This window comes from Garra rufa, chromosome 2, assembly GCF_049309525.1.
Source record: "Garra rufa chromosome 2, GarRuf1.0, whole genome shotgun sequence".
In the NCBI taxonomy this organism is placed as follows: domain Eukaryota; kingdom Metazoa; phylum Chordata; class Actinopteri; order Cypriniformes; family Cyprinidae; genus Garra; species Garra rufa.
Genome location: NC_133362.1, coordinates 16,239,297 through 16,257,266, shown reverse-complemented (window position 1 = coordinate 16,257,266; position 17,970 = coordinate 16,239,297). Strand labels below are relative to the sequence as shown.

The 17,970-nt window shown below is 36.8% G+C and overlaps 1 protein-coding gene across 3 annotated transcripts in view; it reads right to left on the bottom strand.

Annotated features, from left to right (window-relative positions):
* Nucleotides 1–110: 110 nt before the first annotated feature.
* The window catches only part of map3k4 (mitogen-activated protein kinase kinase kinase 4), a 45,284-nt gene continuing 27,424 nt past the window's right edge, over nucleotides 111–17,970 (bottom strand). For 2 of the 3 annotated variants that reach the window (XM_073833787.1, XM_073833789.1), the window contains exons 9-27: nucleotides 17,816–17,899; nucleotides 17,259–17,528; nucleotides 16,362–16,511; nucleotides 15,814–15,975; nucleotides 14,044–14,177; nucleotides 13,430–13,508; nucleotides 13,270–13,348; nucleotides 13,050–13,149; nucleotides 12,601–12,729; nucleotides 7,388–7,488; nucleotides 7,222–7,302; nucleotides 6,333–6,518; nucleotides 6,179–6,249; nucleotides 5,391–5,507; nucleotides 5,142–5,301; nucleotides 4,856–4,978; nucleotides 3,183–3,289; nucleotides 2,612–2,791; nucleotides 111–411 (exon numbers count right to left, since the gene is read on the bottom strand). In XM_073833787.1, coding sequence (XP_073689888.1) covers nucleotides 391–411; nucleotides 2,612–2,791; nucleotides 3,183–3,289; nucleotides 4,856–4,978; nucleotides 5,142–5,301; nucleotides 5,391–5,507; nucleotides 6,179–6,249; nucleotides 6,333–6,518; nucleotides 7,222–7,302; nucleotides 7,388–7,488; nucleotides 12,601–12,729; nucleotides 13,050–13,149; nucleotides 13,270–13,348; nucleotides 13,430–13,508; nucleotides 14,044–14,177; nucleotides 15,814–15,975; nucleotides 16,362–16,511; nucleotides 17,259–17,528; nucleotides 17,816–17,899 — 2,334 coding nt within the window. In that variant the 3' untranslated portion in view covers nucleotides 111–390. The remainder of the gene's footprint in view (nucleotides 412–2,611; nucleotides 2,792–3,182; nucleotides 3,290–4,855; nucleotides 4,979–5,141; nucleotides 5,302–5,390; nucleotides 5,508–6,178; nucleotides 6,250–6,332; nucleotides 6,519–7,221; nucleotides 7,303–7,387; nucleotides 7,489–12,600; nucleotides 12,730–13,049; nucleotides 13,150–13,269; nucleotides 13,349–13,429; nucleotides 13,509–14,043; nucleotides 14,178–15,813; nucleotides 15,976–16,361; nucleotides 16,512–17,258; nucleotides 17,529–17,815; nucleotides 17,900–17,970) is intronic. The other variant, XM_073833788.1, reaches the window with a different exon arrangement.

The window sequence follows — 17,970 nt, the reverse complement described above, 5'->3', positions numbered from 1 at the left end:
CTCGTTGAAATTGTACATACAGTCAGTCAATGCCAAACTCCCTCCATCTCCCATTCTCTGATGCTTTGGGCGGAGAACGTCCCTTGAATTAAAGTCTCCTAACATGTATTCCCTGTGACTCAATCACCAACAATGTGGCTATTAAACTTCAGCTTTACAATATGCTTTGTACAAAGAAAACCCTAACCCTGTTCCTACAGTATGTACATAACACACTCATCCAAACATTTCATCCCATGGTACTGTACATGTAAGACTTGCCCCGCTTTTAACGTGGAGAGGGGCTCGTATCAAGCAGAGCGCGTCTGTTTTTTCCTTCGTCCTCCCTCATGCTGTGTGAAGTAGTGCTAGCATTTATGTAAACATTACGAGAATACACGTCTTCCCCCGTCACTCTTCATCTGTGCAGACCTGCATTTGAAAAGACATGAGACTGACATGTTAGTGCCGACACACCATGAAACTTTGCTCGAAGTATCGCCTGGGTCTCTACACATGAACTCGAGCATTGAGAACATTGTGTACACAGTTTACTAAAAAGAAAGGTTTTGAACAACTCACTTACACTGTTTGGGTTTCCGCTCGCAGCCGTCTCGCCAGTCAAAAGGTGTCGATCTCCGAATGCGAATGAATGGACTCCATAGGACGAAATATTAGGCTTATATGAGGCTCTTTTTACAACTAGAAGGTTAATATTGTTTTTCACTTGCGACAAAACAACGAATTAGCCGTGCATTCATATGGAAATATGCTTTAGGAGCTATCCATCCTCGCATTCGGAGCTCGACACCTCTTGACTGGCAAGACGGCCGCGAACGGAAACTCAAACAGTGAAAGTGAGTTGTTTAAAATTCATTGTTTGAATTTTGTTATAAAATTGACAGAATTTTAAGGCAGAGACTTAAGTAACAGAGCACAAGGCTTATTGCGATTAAACCCAAAAGTTTATTTAATAATCAAGTGAGAGCACAGATATAAATAATAAACAATTCAATTGCACGTAAGCCAAGTGTTTGTATCAGCTTTTTTATTATATAATTGTCTAGTGCTGTCAAATCAATTAATCGCATCCAAAATAAAAGTTTGTTTACAATATGTGTCTTTGTACTGTGTATATTTACATGTATTTATAAATACACACATACATGTATATATTCAAGAAATATTTATTTTGGATGTGATTAATCGTGATTAATCACAATTAATCGAATTGAAAACACTATATTTCAACAACAATTTGGAGTAGAAACTAAACTTAGGGTGGCTGTAATAATAATAATAATAATGTTTACTTGACAGATTTATTCAAGCTGTTTAGACATTAAAGAGAATCAAAATGACATTAATTGTTTGAATTTTGTTATAAAATTGACAGAATTTTAAAGCGAGACTTAAGTAAAGTAACAGAGCACAAGGCTTATTGCGAGTAAACCCAAAATTAAAGTTTAATTAAAGTACTAGTGCTTTCAAATGATTAATCGCACCCAAAATATGTGTGCGTAGTGTGTATATTTACATGTATTTATAAATACACAAACATACATGTATATATTCAAGAAATATTTATATTGGATGTGATTAATTTTGATTAATCGATTTGACTGATTTCTACTTCAAATTGTTGTTGAAATTAGGGCTGCAAGGTGGTGGAAATCTTCCAGTAAAATTGGGAAACATTCCAGAAATTTTGGAATCTTCCATAGATTTTGAAGTTTCTGGAAAATTACAGACATTTTCCACCTCTTTGCAACCCTAGTTGAAATATAAACTTAGGGTGACTGTTGTAATAATGGTTTCTTGACAGATTTAAGCTGTTAAGACATTAAAGAGATTTAAAATGACATTCATTGTCTGAATTTCGTTATAAAATTGACAATTTTAAAGCAGAGACTTAAGTACAGTGACTATGCACAAAGCTTATTGGGCTGGTTTTACAGACAGGGTTTAGACTAAGCCAGGATTAGACTGTTGTTCAATTAAGACATTTAAGTAATTTTTATAAACGTGCCTTAGAAAAAACATTGCTGGTGTGTATCTTGAGACAAAACAAAGGCACTGATATACATTAAGATCAGTCAGTGCAAGTTTCTTTCAGTTGAAGCAACTCAGACTTACATTTTAGTCTAGGACTAGGCTTAAGCCCTGTCTGTGAAACCGGGGGATTGTGTTTACTGGATGTTTTGTGAAGTTTTGTCCACGTGTCAACTAAAAACAGCATGGACTAAAAAGATCATTCAAATTAATGTCCATTTAAAAATGTGAAATCAATAATCAACCTAAGCTGTCACTCAGTAATTTCAGCCTTCCAAAATTCATTTTTGCCAAATATTTTTAGTTGCCAAATTTTGGTGCATCACTAAAATGAATCATTGGTTGTTGGTGTTTAGTGTTCAGAGTGAGAATTTTATGTTTTATGTTTTTTTTTCAAGTGTGTAACATGTTGGTGGATGTACTAGAAGTGCTGGTTGGACCTAATTTGGGTAGCAGATTGGAAATTTGGCATTCTGTACAAATTTGGCAGAGAAGCCTGCGCCTCATTTCCTTCATATGTGTAACCCTATGAATCAGCTGAAGGAAATAACTAGCTGTCTGGGTGAGAGAGAGTTCCTACCTTGACAAAGGGGTGGTCCAACAGGGCGCTAGCAGTCCAGCGCCGCTTCGGTTCACTTTCCAGGCAGTGAGCCAAGAAATCCTTCCCCTCTGTGCTTAGCTTTTCAGGAATGGGTGGTTTGTGACCCATTCCCACTTTATACATGATCTGGAAGTTATGCTCATATTCGTGCCAAGGTCTCTGAATTAACAAACAGGATAAAACATGAGTTACTTACAGTAACATGATGTTTGTACCTTTTTTTTTTTTTACAGTTTACACACTAAATGATGGTACTACAAGACGAATAAACTTTGAAACTGGTGAATATCTGAATTGATTCTTGTTTTGTTGCAATTGGTGGAAATTTGATTACGCTTCAGGAAGCCCTATCTAGCATTACCAGTTTGGTTGTTTAGGCCGGTGTAAGCAAGCCTAGAAAATACCTTTTGATTTAATGTGGAATAAAGGCAGAGCGGACATGTTTTCACAACAGTTTGCTATCTTCAAACCAGTTTGGGCAGATGCTGGCACATGGGTATATAACTAACAAAGCTCAGGCATAAAATATACACGCAGACCAGGTTTTTACCTTTCCAGTGACCATTTCTATGAGAACACAACCAAGGCTCCAGATATCAGCAGCTCGACCATGACCTTCACCCTTTGCTCTTGTGATGACCTCAGGAGCCATGTAAGCTAGAAATGAGAAAGAAAACATATTTTAAGGGTATTTTTTTTTTTATTGAGATGAATAAATAAACTTTCCATTGATGTATGGTTTGTTATGACAGGACAATATTTGGCCAAGATACTATTACTATTAGATACTATTTTAAAAATCTGGAATCTGAGGGTGCAAAAAAAAAATCTAAATATTGAAAAAAAAAATTACCTTTGAAGTTGTCCAAATGAAGTCCTTAGCAATGCATATTACTAATAAAAATTAAGTTTTGATATATTTATGGTAGGAAATGTACAAAATATCTTTATGGAACATGATCTTTACGTAATATACTTTTTATTTTTTGCATAAAAGAAAAATGTATAATTTTGACCCATACCCATGCTACTCACGACTGGTTTTGTGGTCCAGGTTCACATTTATATTCTATTATCGTATTTATAAACTTTTTATTAGCTTTTATTTTTATAGTTTCAGTTTTCCTTTCTAGCTTTAGTAAATTTGTTATGTGCTTGTCACTTTATTACGTTTAATATTTTTATTCAGCTTTAATTTATTTTTATTTCAGCTGTAGCAAATAAACTTTCAATTAGTTGCCTAACTAAAGTTTTTAATCTGATTAGCTTAAATTTCACTTAATGAAAAACTACTTTTAACAGTTTTAGTTAATAATGAAACTGATGCTAGATTGACAGACTTTACATTTAAGCTATATTTAACACTTAAATTACCTTTTATATTTTAAATTTCAAAGTATTACTACCATTTTTTAAACATTTTGATACTTAATGCTTCAGCTGGTAATTCGGTAACTGTTGTTATTGTTAAAATATGAAACAAATGAAATAATGCAAAAATAAGGTATAAGCATTATATGAAAAAACATTTGCTTAATGAAAATGTTATTTTGGCAAAAAACTGAAATAAAATAAGTTGAAGTACTAAATTGACCAAAACTGAAATAAAGCTAAACGGAAATATTTCAAGAAGGAAAAAAAAAGAAATGAAAATGAATTCATATTTATAGGCTATTTTCAGTATTTCTGATGTAATTATGACAAACTTCATAATTTTAGATGTATTAAAAACGGTACGTTTCTCAGTAAAAACACGAGTTATTGAGAGAGAAAATGAAACTTTATAAAGACAAAAATGAAACTAAAATGAAAACTGAAAAATACTCCAAATATTAATGAATACTACAAAAAGTATATAAATAATACTAAAATAAAAAACATTTGGAGACAGTGTGAAGCTGTTTTCATACTGTTCAAGTCTTCCAGGAAGCATTTCAGTTTGCCAAGTGACCCTTTATCATGATATACGATGATACCATTCAAAAAGATACTCTTATAAGTTTAATTTTTGACAGCACTGGTGATAAGAAAACTTTCAAAACAGTTTAAAACCTGCATGCTTCACAGAGTTTTACAATGAAAAGAAAATGTCTTTTGAGATCTACAATAAAGATAGTGTTTCGGAATGTCAGGTGTGGCTTTAGGACACATCACCATGCCTTCAAAAAGTCTGACATGCCCTCTGGTGTCCAAACATGGAAACTACAACTTTAAGTCTCTCACCTGCTGTTCCCAGTGTGCTGTTCACCTCCCCAGGCATCGTCTGAGCATTGTTCTTCAGCTTCACTGAGCAGCCAAAGTCCCCTAGCTTTATCAAACCAGATGATGTGAGGAAGATATTGGCTCCTGGGAAGTAAAAGAATAAAAAAATATTGACACAATGACATAAAAACTCTTAACTAGACATGCCCATTAACAAGCTAATTATGAAAATGTCATTTTGTACATCTGTATCTCAAAATGGAAGGAGTAGCTGAGAAAAATAAATCTTGGTGCAATAAATGAACACCTTTAATGTCACGGTGGACAATGCCGTGTTCATGGAGCACGTTGATTGCCGTCGTGATCTGCTTGCTGTAGAGGCGTATGACATGTTCCTGCAGACCCAGTCTAGACACTTCCTCCAGGGTCCCTTCGTCACAGTACTCCATAAAGATATACATCTCTTCCTGCAAAAGCAAATGAGGAACAGTGAGGAATAAAAGTACAGAAGTGATAAGCAAACCCTGACATAACACAAACACACTAAACGTTTTACCCTGTGCAACTCAACACCAAAGTAGCGGACAAGGTTCGGATGTTTGATTCCTTCAAAGATCTTCAGCTCATCTGCTGTTTCCTTTATGGTTTTGTGGTCATTGGGCTGAAAGCGAATCTGGAAACAAATTCAGTTACAGTTAATGAAGTGATGATAGTGGAGTGTGAGTCTGTGTGCATTTACAGTGGTGGCCAAAAGTATTAGAACACTAGTATTTTCACCAGCTATAAAACGGTTTTAAGTCAGTTACTTCTATCTTTTGCTGTAGTGTGTTAGTAGGAAATATTAGTTTACATTTGCAAATGTTCATTTTGCCATTAATTGTAATAATCCAGTAAGATTTTTGTTTGCACAAGGAGTCTGACAACAGCCAGTGCTCCACACAGAGATCTGATCTCATCATAATCCATTCCGTCTATAATGACATGAAGAAACAGGACAAACTGAGACAGATTAAATCATTTATTGAAGATGATTCAATAAACGTACGTGCACAGATACAGTACTGTTAAAAGTTTTAGGCACTTGTGTAAAAATGCTGTAAAATGAGGATGCTGTCAAAAATAATGCCATAAATAGATTCTCTTTATCAATTAACTTCTATTAACTACATTAAATCAACATTTGGTGTGACCATCCTTTGCGTTTAAAGCAGCTTTTGCCCTAGGTGCACTTGCGCATAGTTTTTCAGGTAGCTTTGCAGGTAGGTCTTGGAGATGTTGCCACAGTTCTTCTATCTATCTATCTATCTATCTATATATAAATAATATACTGTCTCAAGCACATACCTCCTTCATGGCCATCAGTTCACCAGTGTCCACATTGATGCATGTGTAAACTTTTCCATACTGCCCTTCGCCTGTCAACACAGATTAAAAGTGTACAAAAATGTAACAAGAAAGGCCTCTACTCTGTAATGCACACATGCTGATGATCACTGACCTATCTTGTTGCCTCTCTGCCATTTAAATGTGACTTTGCGCAGGCCCACGTGCATGACATTGTCATAGGACTTCGGCGTGTTGCACACCTGTCCAATGATGTTTCGCTGTCTCATGAGCACATAGTGTTTGTCGTCGAAGATGCGTATGGAGCGTCGAACAGCCTCCATAGGACTTGCTGCAGTGTCTGCGGGACAATCAGCACAGGGGTTGATGCATGCATTCTAATCGCAAATCCTCAAAATAAATGTAAATAAAAATGATTGGGTTAAAAACAGTGATTTAAAGGGATAGTTCACCCAAAAATGTCAATTCTGTCATTAATTACTCAGCCCCATGTCATTCCAAACGAGACGTTCGTTTATCTTCGGAACATAAATTAAGATATTTATAAAATCTGAGAGCCTCCTGACCCTGCATAGACAGCAACGTAACTCAAATGTTAAAACCGCCCAGAAAGTAAGGACATTTAATAATGTTAAAATAATCCATGTGACATCATTGGTTCCTTTTGTTTGTGAAAAAAAAAAAAAAAAATATATATATATATATATATATATATATATATATATATCATAAAATCTCATAGCTTCAAAACATTACGGTTGAACTATTTTATTGATGTCCTTACTACCTTTCTGGGCCTTTAATGTGGCAGTTATGTCACCTATGCAGGGTCAGAAAGCTCTCGGATTTTAGCAAAAATATTTTCATTTGTGTGCCGAAGATGAACGAAGATCTTACGGTTTTAGAACGGCATGAGGGTGATTAATTAATGACAGTTTTCATTTTTGGGTAAACTATCCCTTTAAAAGCTATTTGCACAGCTGTATTTTCATCTATCCTCTTGCATGACGTGTACTCGTCATAATTTCTTTTCTTCATTCTACCTTTTGACTGGCTGATGAAGTTGCGGAGCTCCCAGCTGCGACGGGCGGTATTGCTTGGGTCTGCTTTAGGATACGAGGGCTCTGGAAATACAAGAAAAACTTAGAGATGTGTTTAATAAAAAAAAAAGACACTTCTTTGCACAAAGACAGGTTAATGAAACAGTACCTTCTCTGTCCTCTGTCGGGCTGGAGTGGCGACTGAGAGATTTAAACTGCAGCTCCGCCGCCACAGATGAGAGACGGTCATTCTCGTGTACGCTAGAAACCCTGTGTGGCAGAAAAGTGTCAAATGTTACATAGTCACACCACCTTCATTCAGACAGAAACAGGTTGAAACACTGCATGCAACTAAGTAAGTAAAATGAAACATGTTAGATGTGATAAGCATGCAACACACAACGTAGATGGAAAAGCCAGCTCTATTCAAGCGCAGCAGTGTTAAGAGTCACAATAAGCAGCATTAAGCTCTTTCAAACCATATACAACATCATCTACTTCTGATATTAACATAAAAGTTCATAAACGAGTTACCTGTCAACTATTCTTCAAGCCTATGTATGAATTGTTTTTCCGATTATCATCACTACTTAAGTGATAGGCCACCCATGCATTACAGCGATTTTAACAGTGTGGTAGAATCACTGTAACATGCAGCCTCATTCTTTTACTGCTTTCATAAGGAAAATTGGACTAAATGTTTCATTCAGTGGTGGCCAAAATTATTAGAACCCTAGTAATTTCACCAGCTAAAAAATGGTCGTAAGTGCTCCACACAGAGATCTGATCTCATCATCATCCAGTCAGTCTGGAATGACAAGAAGAAACAGAACAAACTGAGACAGACTAAATCCAGAAGAACTGTGGCAACGTCTCCAAGATGCTTCAAGAGACCTACAGCAAAGCTACCTGAAAAACTATGCACAAGCTGCTTTAAACACAAAGGATGGTTACACTACATGTTGATTTAATTTAGGTAATAGAAGTTAATTGATGAATATATTTATGACATTTTTGACAGCATCCTCATTTCACAGTGTTTTTACACAAGTGCCTAAAACTTTTAACAAAACTGTAGCTTTTCATGGTTTCTTGAAGCATCTTGGAGACATTGTCACAGTTCTTCTGGATTCAGTTTGTTCCGTTTCTTCATGTCGTTCCAGACAGACTGGATGATGATGAGATCAGATCTCTGTGTGGAGCACTGGCTGTTGTCAGACTCTGTGAAAACAAAACCTCACTGGATTATTACAATTAATGGCAAAATGAATGTTTGGAAATGTAAACTGATATTTCCTACTGACACACTACAGCAAAAGATAAACAGAAGAAATAAACAGTAATGAACAATCCCACATGGAGGTAGAGGTGAGTTGATCCTTAAACAGCACTTTGAGAACTTTATGCACTTGGATCAATGAGTATTTTTGTTTTAGTGATGTGCCTGATGGCAGCGGGACAGGGGGTTTAAGCCAATGATGCGTGCTAAAGCATGCCTCGACAGAAGCTATTAATATGGAAGCGCTGGACACTGTGAAAGTTGCAAAGATCATAGTTCACCAAACACATTTATCATTCAAGCAAATCATCTGCTAAGGGCTCATACAGTATTGAAGAACACAGCAACGTGGAACCAAGACAATTATCGTGGGCTGATTAAATATCCAAACTAGCTGGCAAGGAGTTTGAGTAGGAGCACTACATGACTTTCATGTACTGTACTTGTTGTGTTACACTTAAAGAGGTCATATCATGCTTGTTTTTCATTATTATTTATTTTTAAAGTCCACTTATGTTCTTAGTGTAATCATTCAGTTGTTAACAACAATTTCCACCCACTCTCTGATACTCAATTGAATTAAACAGGTCATTTACTGCCATGCCTTGAATGCCCCATTTCCATGTGAAATGAAGTACAGCACAAGTGCATTTTTCTGCACTTACACATGAGCTGTGGTTTCATTGTGTCTAATTTTGTTTGTGCTGCCTTATCCTGCAACATTGTGGTGTAATCACAAACAATTCCATACTAAAGTAAACTTTATTTTTAATATTGGGATCCTTTAGAGGCATATGGAGAGCAGTAGGTTTTTTTTTAAATGGATAGTTTACCCCAAAATGAAAATTTCTGTCATTAATTACTCACTCTCATGTCGTTCCAAACCTGTAAGACCTTTGTTCATCTTCAGAACACAAATTCTGACCCTGCAACGCAACTACTACATTTAAGGCCAAGAAAAGTAACACCGATATAATAGTCCATGTGACATCAGTGGTTCAACCGTAAATGTTATGAAGCTACGAGATTACTTTTTGTGTGCAAAGGAAACAAAATTAACTTTATGGGTTTGGAACGACATGAGGGCAATTAATGACAGATTTTTCATTTTTGGGTCAACTATCCCTTTAAAGGTCCCATAGAATGCATTGAAACAATATTTTAAATTGTTCTCTGATATCTACATAGAAGGTATATGGCGTAGGAAAGGGCAAAAAATCTCCAGAAACGGTATTACAACCCTAGGATTTGTCCCTAGAATGAAATGCTCTGTTATTGCCTTATTTGGATGAGCTCTGCTCTGATTGGCTGTTTCACAGAGCTGCTCATCTCTATAGCTGCACATGGAGGAAATATATATTTAATTACGGAGCTCTAGCTGCTTTTAACATGCGGTTTGTTGAATCTGCCGTTTTTAATCCGTGACATTTTACTCTTACTATTGTGATCGCATGTGCTCTGTGTAACGTTATACTGCAGCGACACAAGTACTTACCGCACAAGTTTTGATGCTTGTTAGTGATGCTCAGGATCTGTAAATCATTCGCCATCATCAGAATAGTCAACTCTCCATTTATGTGGTAAGTGAAATCTTATGTACTGCAATGTATTAGGCTACCGCTAGCATTAAGCTAACCATGTCCCTTCAGTGGCTTGCCTTATTTTACTGATGTACTGAAGTCAGTAATGACTGGGCTATGCAAATGTTGGGGGCGTAACTATTAACAATCGGGACTATTGCGTAATAGTTGGTGTTATGTTAGAATTTACCCATTTTTTAGTGGTCTTTTGCAAACACCAGATTTATATAAGGAGGAGGAAATGATGGTGTTTGAGACTCATGGTATGTCATGTCCATGTACTGAACTGCTATTATTCAACTATGCCAAGGTAAACACAGTTTTCCATTCTATGGCACCTTTAAGTATCACTAAGGTACTATTACAGTTTTAATTGCAAATTTAAAGATTTTGTTTTGGTCATTTATAGTAGTTTTGTATGCATGTATAGCTTTTATAAATGTATATTGTAGATTTAGTTCAGGTTAACCTTAACCTAGAAATGTTTTTATATTTTGTTTTATTTCAGTGAACGCTTAAGTTATTTCAACGAACATATTTTTTATGGTTTTAGTTATATATTATATATTAACCCTGCTACATACTTCACAAGGTTTAGTGAACATTCCACATTCGCAAAACAAATGTTACTCTTATTGTTGGTTCCTCTACTTGTTACAAGTAATGTATGATATGTAACACTGCAATTGTTCTGATTACCCAATAGGCATTGTTAACACTTAAAACGGAAATTGTACGCAAATATTCCTGGATTAGTTTTGTTTTTGATGGCATTTAGCCACCAAATACACAACAAATGAAACAGAGGTAGAGTGAGCAGTAGCACATTATCATCTAAAGAGATGTGCACTGAAATGGCTCACTGGGTGTGTTCACACTTGTCATGTTTGGTTCAATTAAAACAAACTCTGGTGCAATTGCTCCGTTAGTGCAGTTCATTTGAGTAAGTGTGAATGCTGCCATTCAAACCCTGGTGTGCACCAAACAAGCGGACCGAGACCGCTAAAAAGATGGGTCTCGGTCCATATCCAAATGAATTCTGTTGCAGTTCGAATGAAATATGAATGCAACACGGACTAAATACTTCTAAACAAACCAAAAAACGGTAAGTAACGATAAGATATGACCCTATACGACATGATTTCATGAAGGGAACAAGCGGGGTATCCAAAACAAAATGAGCAGAGGGCAAAGTGCCTTTTTATGAGCTCTTTGCAGGTGGTGAAAATAAAATAATATGCACGCAACAATGAGCGCGCTTATTCCAGCAGACGGCATTGCGTATATTCAACTTAAAAGCTGCACTGAGCAGACCATTCAGTGAATGGGTACTTTGATGTCATACACCAGCAGCGCCGCTTTAAGTCAAACGCACCTTATCCTTTTGTTTGTAGTGTTCAGTGAGTTCCGTCACAAACTATATGTGACCCTGGACCACAAAACCAGTCTTAAGTCGCTGGGGTATATTTGTAGCAATAGCCAAAAATACATGGTATGGGTCAAAATTATTGATTTTTCTTTTATGCCAAAAATCATTAGGAAATTAAGTAAAGATCATGTTCCATGAAGATTTTTTGTAAAATTCCTACTATAAATATATCAAAATGTAATTTTTGATTAGTAATATGCATTGTTAAGAACTTAATTTGGAGAACTTTAAAGGTGATTTTCTCAGTATTTTGATTTTTTTGCACCCTCAGATTCCAGATTTTCAAATAGATGTATCTCGGCCAAATATTGTCCTATCCTAACAAACCATACATCAATAGAAAGCTTATTTATTGAGCTTTCATGTGATGTATACATCTCAGTTTTGTAAAATTTAACCTTATGACTGGTTTTGTGGTCCAGGGTCACATATGTCATTCAACCCGACCAATCAGGTTGTGAACATATCACTGTCTTAAGGTTTGGTATCTTTAGGTACGCTGTCAAAAATACCAGTGTGAACGCTAAGCAGACCAGGACCAAATGTATAATTTTCCATTTTAGTCTAGATCAAATGAACCAAAGTACAAGTTTGAATACACTCACTGTCGACAGAGCTGTTTTTGACAAGGTAAAAAGGGTTTTGATTTTATACGACTAATCATTTTAATACATTGGCTTTCTGATTTAAGAAATCCAAAAACTGTTATTGTTATTTAAAAAATGAGCTGCTGTTGGGACAGTTTGTTTTCACAGTGTCTCAGTAGTTCAAGGAAATCTGATTCCTAAAAATATGACTACTTTAATTTCACAACATTCTCTGTACAAAAAAAAAAAAAAGCATTACTCAGAAAATGGATGCTTTTCTTGTGGACTTAGGTGAGAAAACAGAACATTATCCAGAAAAAAACAGCCTGTTCTGGTACCCATCATTCTGTTGTCAGCATAAAACATTTATAATACATTTCAGATTTTGGCCAGTTCACTCAAGAACCCCAAAACCCATGAGAGCTGTTCTAACAAGGATCCAATGCTTAGGATGTTGAAAATGTTGCAGAGCTCCGTTTGGGGTTGAGAACAGGTGGTCCTAACTACCTGGTGTCATTAGGCACGCCGCCGGAGAATTTGGTGGCGTGGCCGTGTTCCCCTGGGGGTAACGGAGGGGCGGGGCGGGGACCTGGGGGACACAACTGGGTACGCAGATCACACGGGAGACTCCGAGAGCTGTGGTGGAAAAACAGACTGACGGCCTCAGCATTCTGCTATGGATGATGTGTGCATGCGTGAAAGTATTATTATTAAATTAAAGGCAGAGATTCACACATATTCTAATGTCAGCATACAGACACAAAACACAACACACACTCATATGAAGCTCTATGTTGCAGCACAGACAATGGTTAAAGCATTAATCTAAACTACGGCATTAAAAGCAGCATGACTCGTTTAATTAAACCCTCCTCCGCATGCATAGGAGGTACATATGCACAAGCATTATAAAGCCACTAAATGTGCTACTGGTGAAGACCCAGGACATGACCTACCTGAAGGTCTCAGGATGAGATGAAGGGATGAAGAGGTATGGGTTTGGAGGGTCACTGTGGCAACGAGGGACTTTGACAGGTCGTGGGCTGTTTCGAGGGCCTAACGGAAGATTTACATCATGGAAAGCCATTTTTAATTAAAATAATAAATTGCAAATTAAATTACATAATCTAAGAGCATAAACAGTGATCTTAAACACCAGAGTAAGAGAACACTTACCAAAGTACATACTACTGACTGGACTGTGCGGTTTGCCGATAACATGCCCGATACATTCATTCATTAGAGCTTGCAGACTCTACAAGACACAAGATTAATGACTATAAATTTAAGTGCAACCTAAAACAGATATGAAAACAACAGAGCACGGATATCTCACCAGAAAGTCATCTTCTGGCAAGGCTGATATAAACGCAGCCTCAATCGCCTGAAGAAAATCAAAGCCTTGCGTCGCCCACCTAGAGATTAAATAAAAATGTAACCTCAAATAACATTTGTAAGCATGTTAAAAAAAAAAAAGGTGGCAATATCACTTATTGAGAAAGAAGCTGGAAACGTTTTCTTTGAACATTAGCATCTCTGTGGGATGAAACACTGGCTCTGCTCCAAAACGTAGTGAACTTTTAACAGAGGCAGCATGTTGGCTACTCCAAAAGGTAGGCAGCATGATAATGCATGGTCCTAAGATAACTTTTTTAGCACTGCATATATCCTTTACAAAAATGCAATTGCATAATGCATTGCAACAAGTCTATAATGCAGTCTGTCTAAAATATAGCATCAATAAAAATGCACAAATTTTTCTATGCGCATGTATCAAAAACTATTTTAATCAAGTGAGAGGGCATAATGGTACTTGTATGACATAAGTGCATGAGTATAAGTTGCTGCCAATGTGAGGCATTCCAAATCATTTGCTTTTGAGGTTCAATAATAGTTAAGATGCCCATGTAGGAAGTAGACTTCATGACACCCTACTCAGAGCCTACTCACCTTGGACGAGTGCCTCTTCCACTTTCACACTTTGTGAGGACAAAGTTCATCCACTTGCGGGCAAAAGCGATGTAACGATCCCCTATCCGCCGCCTGAACTCTCCAGACATGAGCCGCACAACCTCTTTATGGTACTGCAGGAGAGCAGAAAACAAATGTGCTGAACTGATGGGTCATGGGAGTCAAGAAAAATCTATATATGTTTATCTCTTTCTTTTTCAAACATCTGCACTCTGAAACATAGCTGTTTCATTTAAAGTCCCCATGAAATCAAAATTTAAGTTTTTTGGCTTTAGTATGAATCTGTTAGCCTTAAAGTTATTTATAAGCTAGTGTGTTTCAAAACAATGACGAAATTTGCATTTACAAGAAATATAAGTGCTCAAATCTTACAGTCTTCAACTTACGCCAATATGAATCAACGATTTTGATGACATCACCCTGCACTTCAGCTTCTCTGGAAATTTTCTGTCCAAACAAATGCTCTCTAGAATCCTATAAATAGACTCTGAAGCTGTAGCTGAAATCTGTCACTTGTTCACAGAATTAGTATTTTTTGTACAGTGTATGGCACAAAGAGCACTACATACTGGATAGGGAATGATTCAGACATTGTAAATATGCTTTCCATTGTGCCGAAGGAAGTCTGGTTTCATGTAGTGTCACGAGAACCACTGCAGGCTGCTATATGCTGTTAAATGCAGCTTTACCAAGCTCAAAGGCTCTGGACCAAGCTGTGGTGTAAGGGAAATGCTATTGGCTATTTAAGAAAAGGGGCGGGGCTGCTTGATATGTCCCACCCTGTTTTCCTGTTTCAGTTAAAATTACATCAACATATAGAATAACGCTGTGTTTCAAACTACTTCAGTGGATATTTAAAAAATAAAGGGAATAGCTGAACAGTGTGAGGATTTTCCTTATTTACTTTTGCGTTTTCTGTTTTAGTTCTGCACTTGGAGATGTTTTAGATGTGCGTATTTTTCCCCCTCTTTTGTTTTGTTAGCTCACATGGCTAATCAATGTAAACAGTGATATAAAACCAGCACTACAGAAAATTAAGGCTTATTAGACAACTACTAATTAGTCTTTTATTAGACTTCGGGGAGAAGGAAACCCATACAGATGTTCAACCACTAAACTACACCACCACCTCATTACTAGCTTTTTAACAGCTCTAAAAAGAAAGGAAAGGAAACATTTTTTGATAGTGGGCAGTGTTGGGAAAAATTACTTTTAAAAGTAATGCATTACAATATTGCATTACTTCCTAAAAAAAGTAAAAAAGTTCAACACTCTTCAGCAATTAAAAAAACAAAAACAAAAGAAGAACAAATGTCAGTTTATCAAAAGTAATTTTTCTTTTTAGTATGGCTAAATTGGATCAGTGAAGGTCAGCAGCAAAGACAATGGTTAATAAAATGGGATTAAATACAAAAAATATATTTGTATTACTTAACATATTTATTTATTGCAGGTTTGCGGCATATTCTTGTTGAGTTGCATTTTTAAAATTGAGGAATTACTGGTCCTAGGACTAAAAATCACACCCCTTTATGGCTAAGAGATTAGTAAAATACTTAAAGTTGGCATAGAAATGAAATTGTGATCTGTCTTTTCTTTCCTATTGTGACATCTGTAGTTAAATGTCTATCAGGAATTGATTTGATCAGTTAAATATTTGTAATTTGCTAATTGCTGTGCAATTTTGATTTCATGGTGACTTTAAGATGCTGTGCTGCATTCATACACAGAATCCTATCAGGTTCCAACCTCAAATGCAAAATTGTAGCCCTGGATCATGGCTTCTCTGTAATACTGCTGCAGTGTGGCTTTTTCCGTCTCCTCCACCTCAGCCTCAAACTCTGACGTGAACATGAAATCCACTCGGTCGATTGCGGTGTTGATCTTGATGCATAGCTGGAGAGCCTCGTTCTGAAAAGACATAAAATGTTCTTTAAGAGAGCAGCTGAAACCAAAATTGCTTTGCAAACATCCGGTTTGCTTATTTTGCACTAGTATAGTTTTTCATATCATCATATAATATAATGTTTACGGAGCAGAACCGAGAGTCTCTGCACTTAAACCCGGGATTTCAATGCCTATATGTATTGTGTGAAGACCGAAGTGTATATATTCCATCTGTATGCTACATCAGTGTTAAGTGACACAGACTGAAACCCCTGCTTGATGTGGTATGAAAGTGGGTCTCCAAAAACTCCAGTGACAGTCAGAAAACAAGTACACATCAGCTGTTATGTCAGAAACCAGAAACTGGGAGCACAAAATATAGTTTGTTTTTCTGAGTTATTCTGCATCACCTTCAGCTGTTCAAGAGCAGAAACGATAAGTGGCTGGCTGGATGTCTGCTCTCGGCTGAGGGTGAGAAGTTCATCCATGGACTGCTGGAAGGCTTTGCGTTGTGTCACCAGGTGGGCTGACTGCATTACAACCAGCAACAGATTGTCCACCTAGGAATTATATGAGACACATTAGAAGCTGTAATGAATGGGGAACCCATAAACTAAGATGAGACCTAAAACACATTTTTTTTCCCTAAAAAGACAGAATAATTACTCCATTACTCCAGTCTTCAGTGTCATATGATCCTTCAGAAATCATTCTAGTACGTGACCCTGGACCACAAATCCAGTCTAAAGTAGCACGGGTATATTTGTAGCAATAGCCAAAAATACATTGTATGGGTCAAAATTATCAACTTTTCTTTTATGTCAAAAATCATTAGGATATGAAGTAAAGATCATAAATTGATGTCATGATGAATTTTGAAGATATGCTGTTTCCTACTTCCTACTTAATTTTTGATTAGTAATATGCATTGCTAAGAACTTTATTTGGACAACATTAAAGGTGATTTTCTCAATATATTTTTTTAGATTCCCTCAGATTCCAAATTTTCAAATAGTTAATAGTAGGTATAGTACCTTGGCCAAATATTGTCCTATCCTAACAAACCATACATCAATGAAAAGATTATTTATTCAACTTTCAGATGTAATCGTTTTATAAATTATATATAAATTGACCCTTATGACTGGTTTTGTGGTCCAGGGTCCCATATGCTAATTTGCTTCTCAATTATCATCAAATATCACTGGTGCTCAATTATTAATAACAGCTGTTATTACTATCAGTGATGTAAACCGTTTTTGCTGCTTAATATTTTAGTTTTCCACTCTCACTTTTGAACTTCATACCTTCATAGCTCGTAACGTGTCCACAGTCTCCATCTGAGGCACTAGTTTGAGCACAGTGCCGTCCCACTCAGTCCAGGCACCATCGTTGGTTGAGTCCCCGACTCCATGTTTGCTCATGAGCAGGTAGGCCTCATCTTCTGGGATCTCGTCTGGCTCTTTCGAGCAGTCCTTTCCAGCTGCTGCGTTTAACAACTGCAAGATGACCAACCGCTGCTCCATCAGATCACAAGGGACAAAAACCTGAAGCTCCTCCAGTCCTGGGATTTGGACCTAAGAAAAGAGACACAAAATGACAATATTATTTAGCACATGTACAGAATCTGTCTATAGCAGACTTTCGTTAATATAGAGCAGTGGTTCCCAACCACGTTCCTGGAGGCCCCCCAACATTGCACATTTTGCATCTCTCCTTTGTCTGACACACCCATTTCAGGTCTTGGAGTCTCTACTAATGAGCTGATGATCTGAATCAGGTGTGTTTGATTAAGGAGACATGGAAAACATGCAGTGTTGGAGGGCCTCCAGGGAACCACTGATATAGAGGAATGTCTTATTACTTTAACGTAATTCTTGTCCTTCAGTGCTTGGAGGAGAGAGGGCACTCCATTGGTTAACTTGAACTCCGCAGCAATCTCAAGATCCTGAGTGGGAGAAAAGTAAAACGTTAACACTCTCTGCCATAGTGGCACACCACAGTGCAAACATAGTGTTA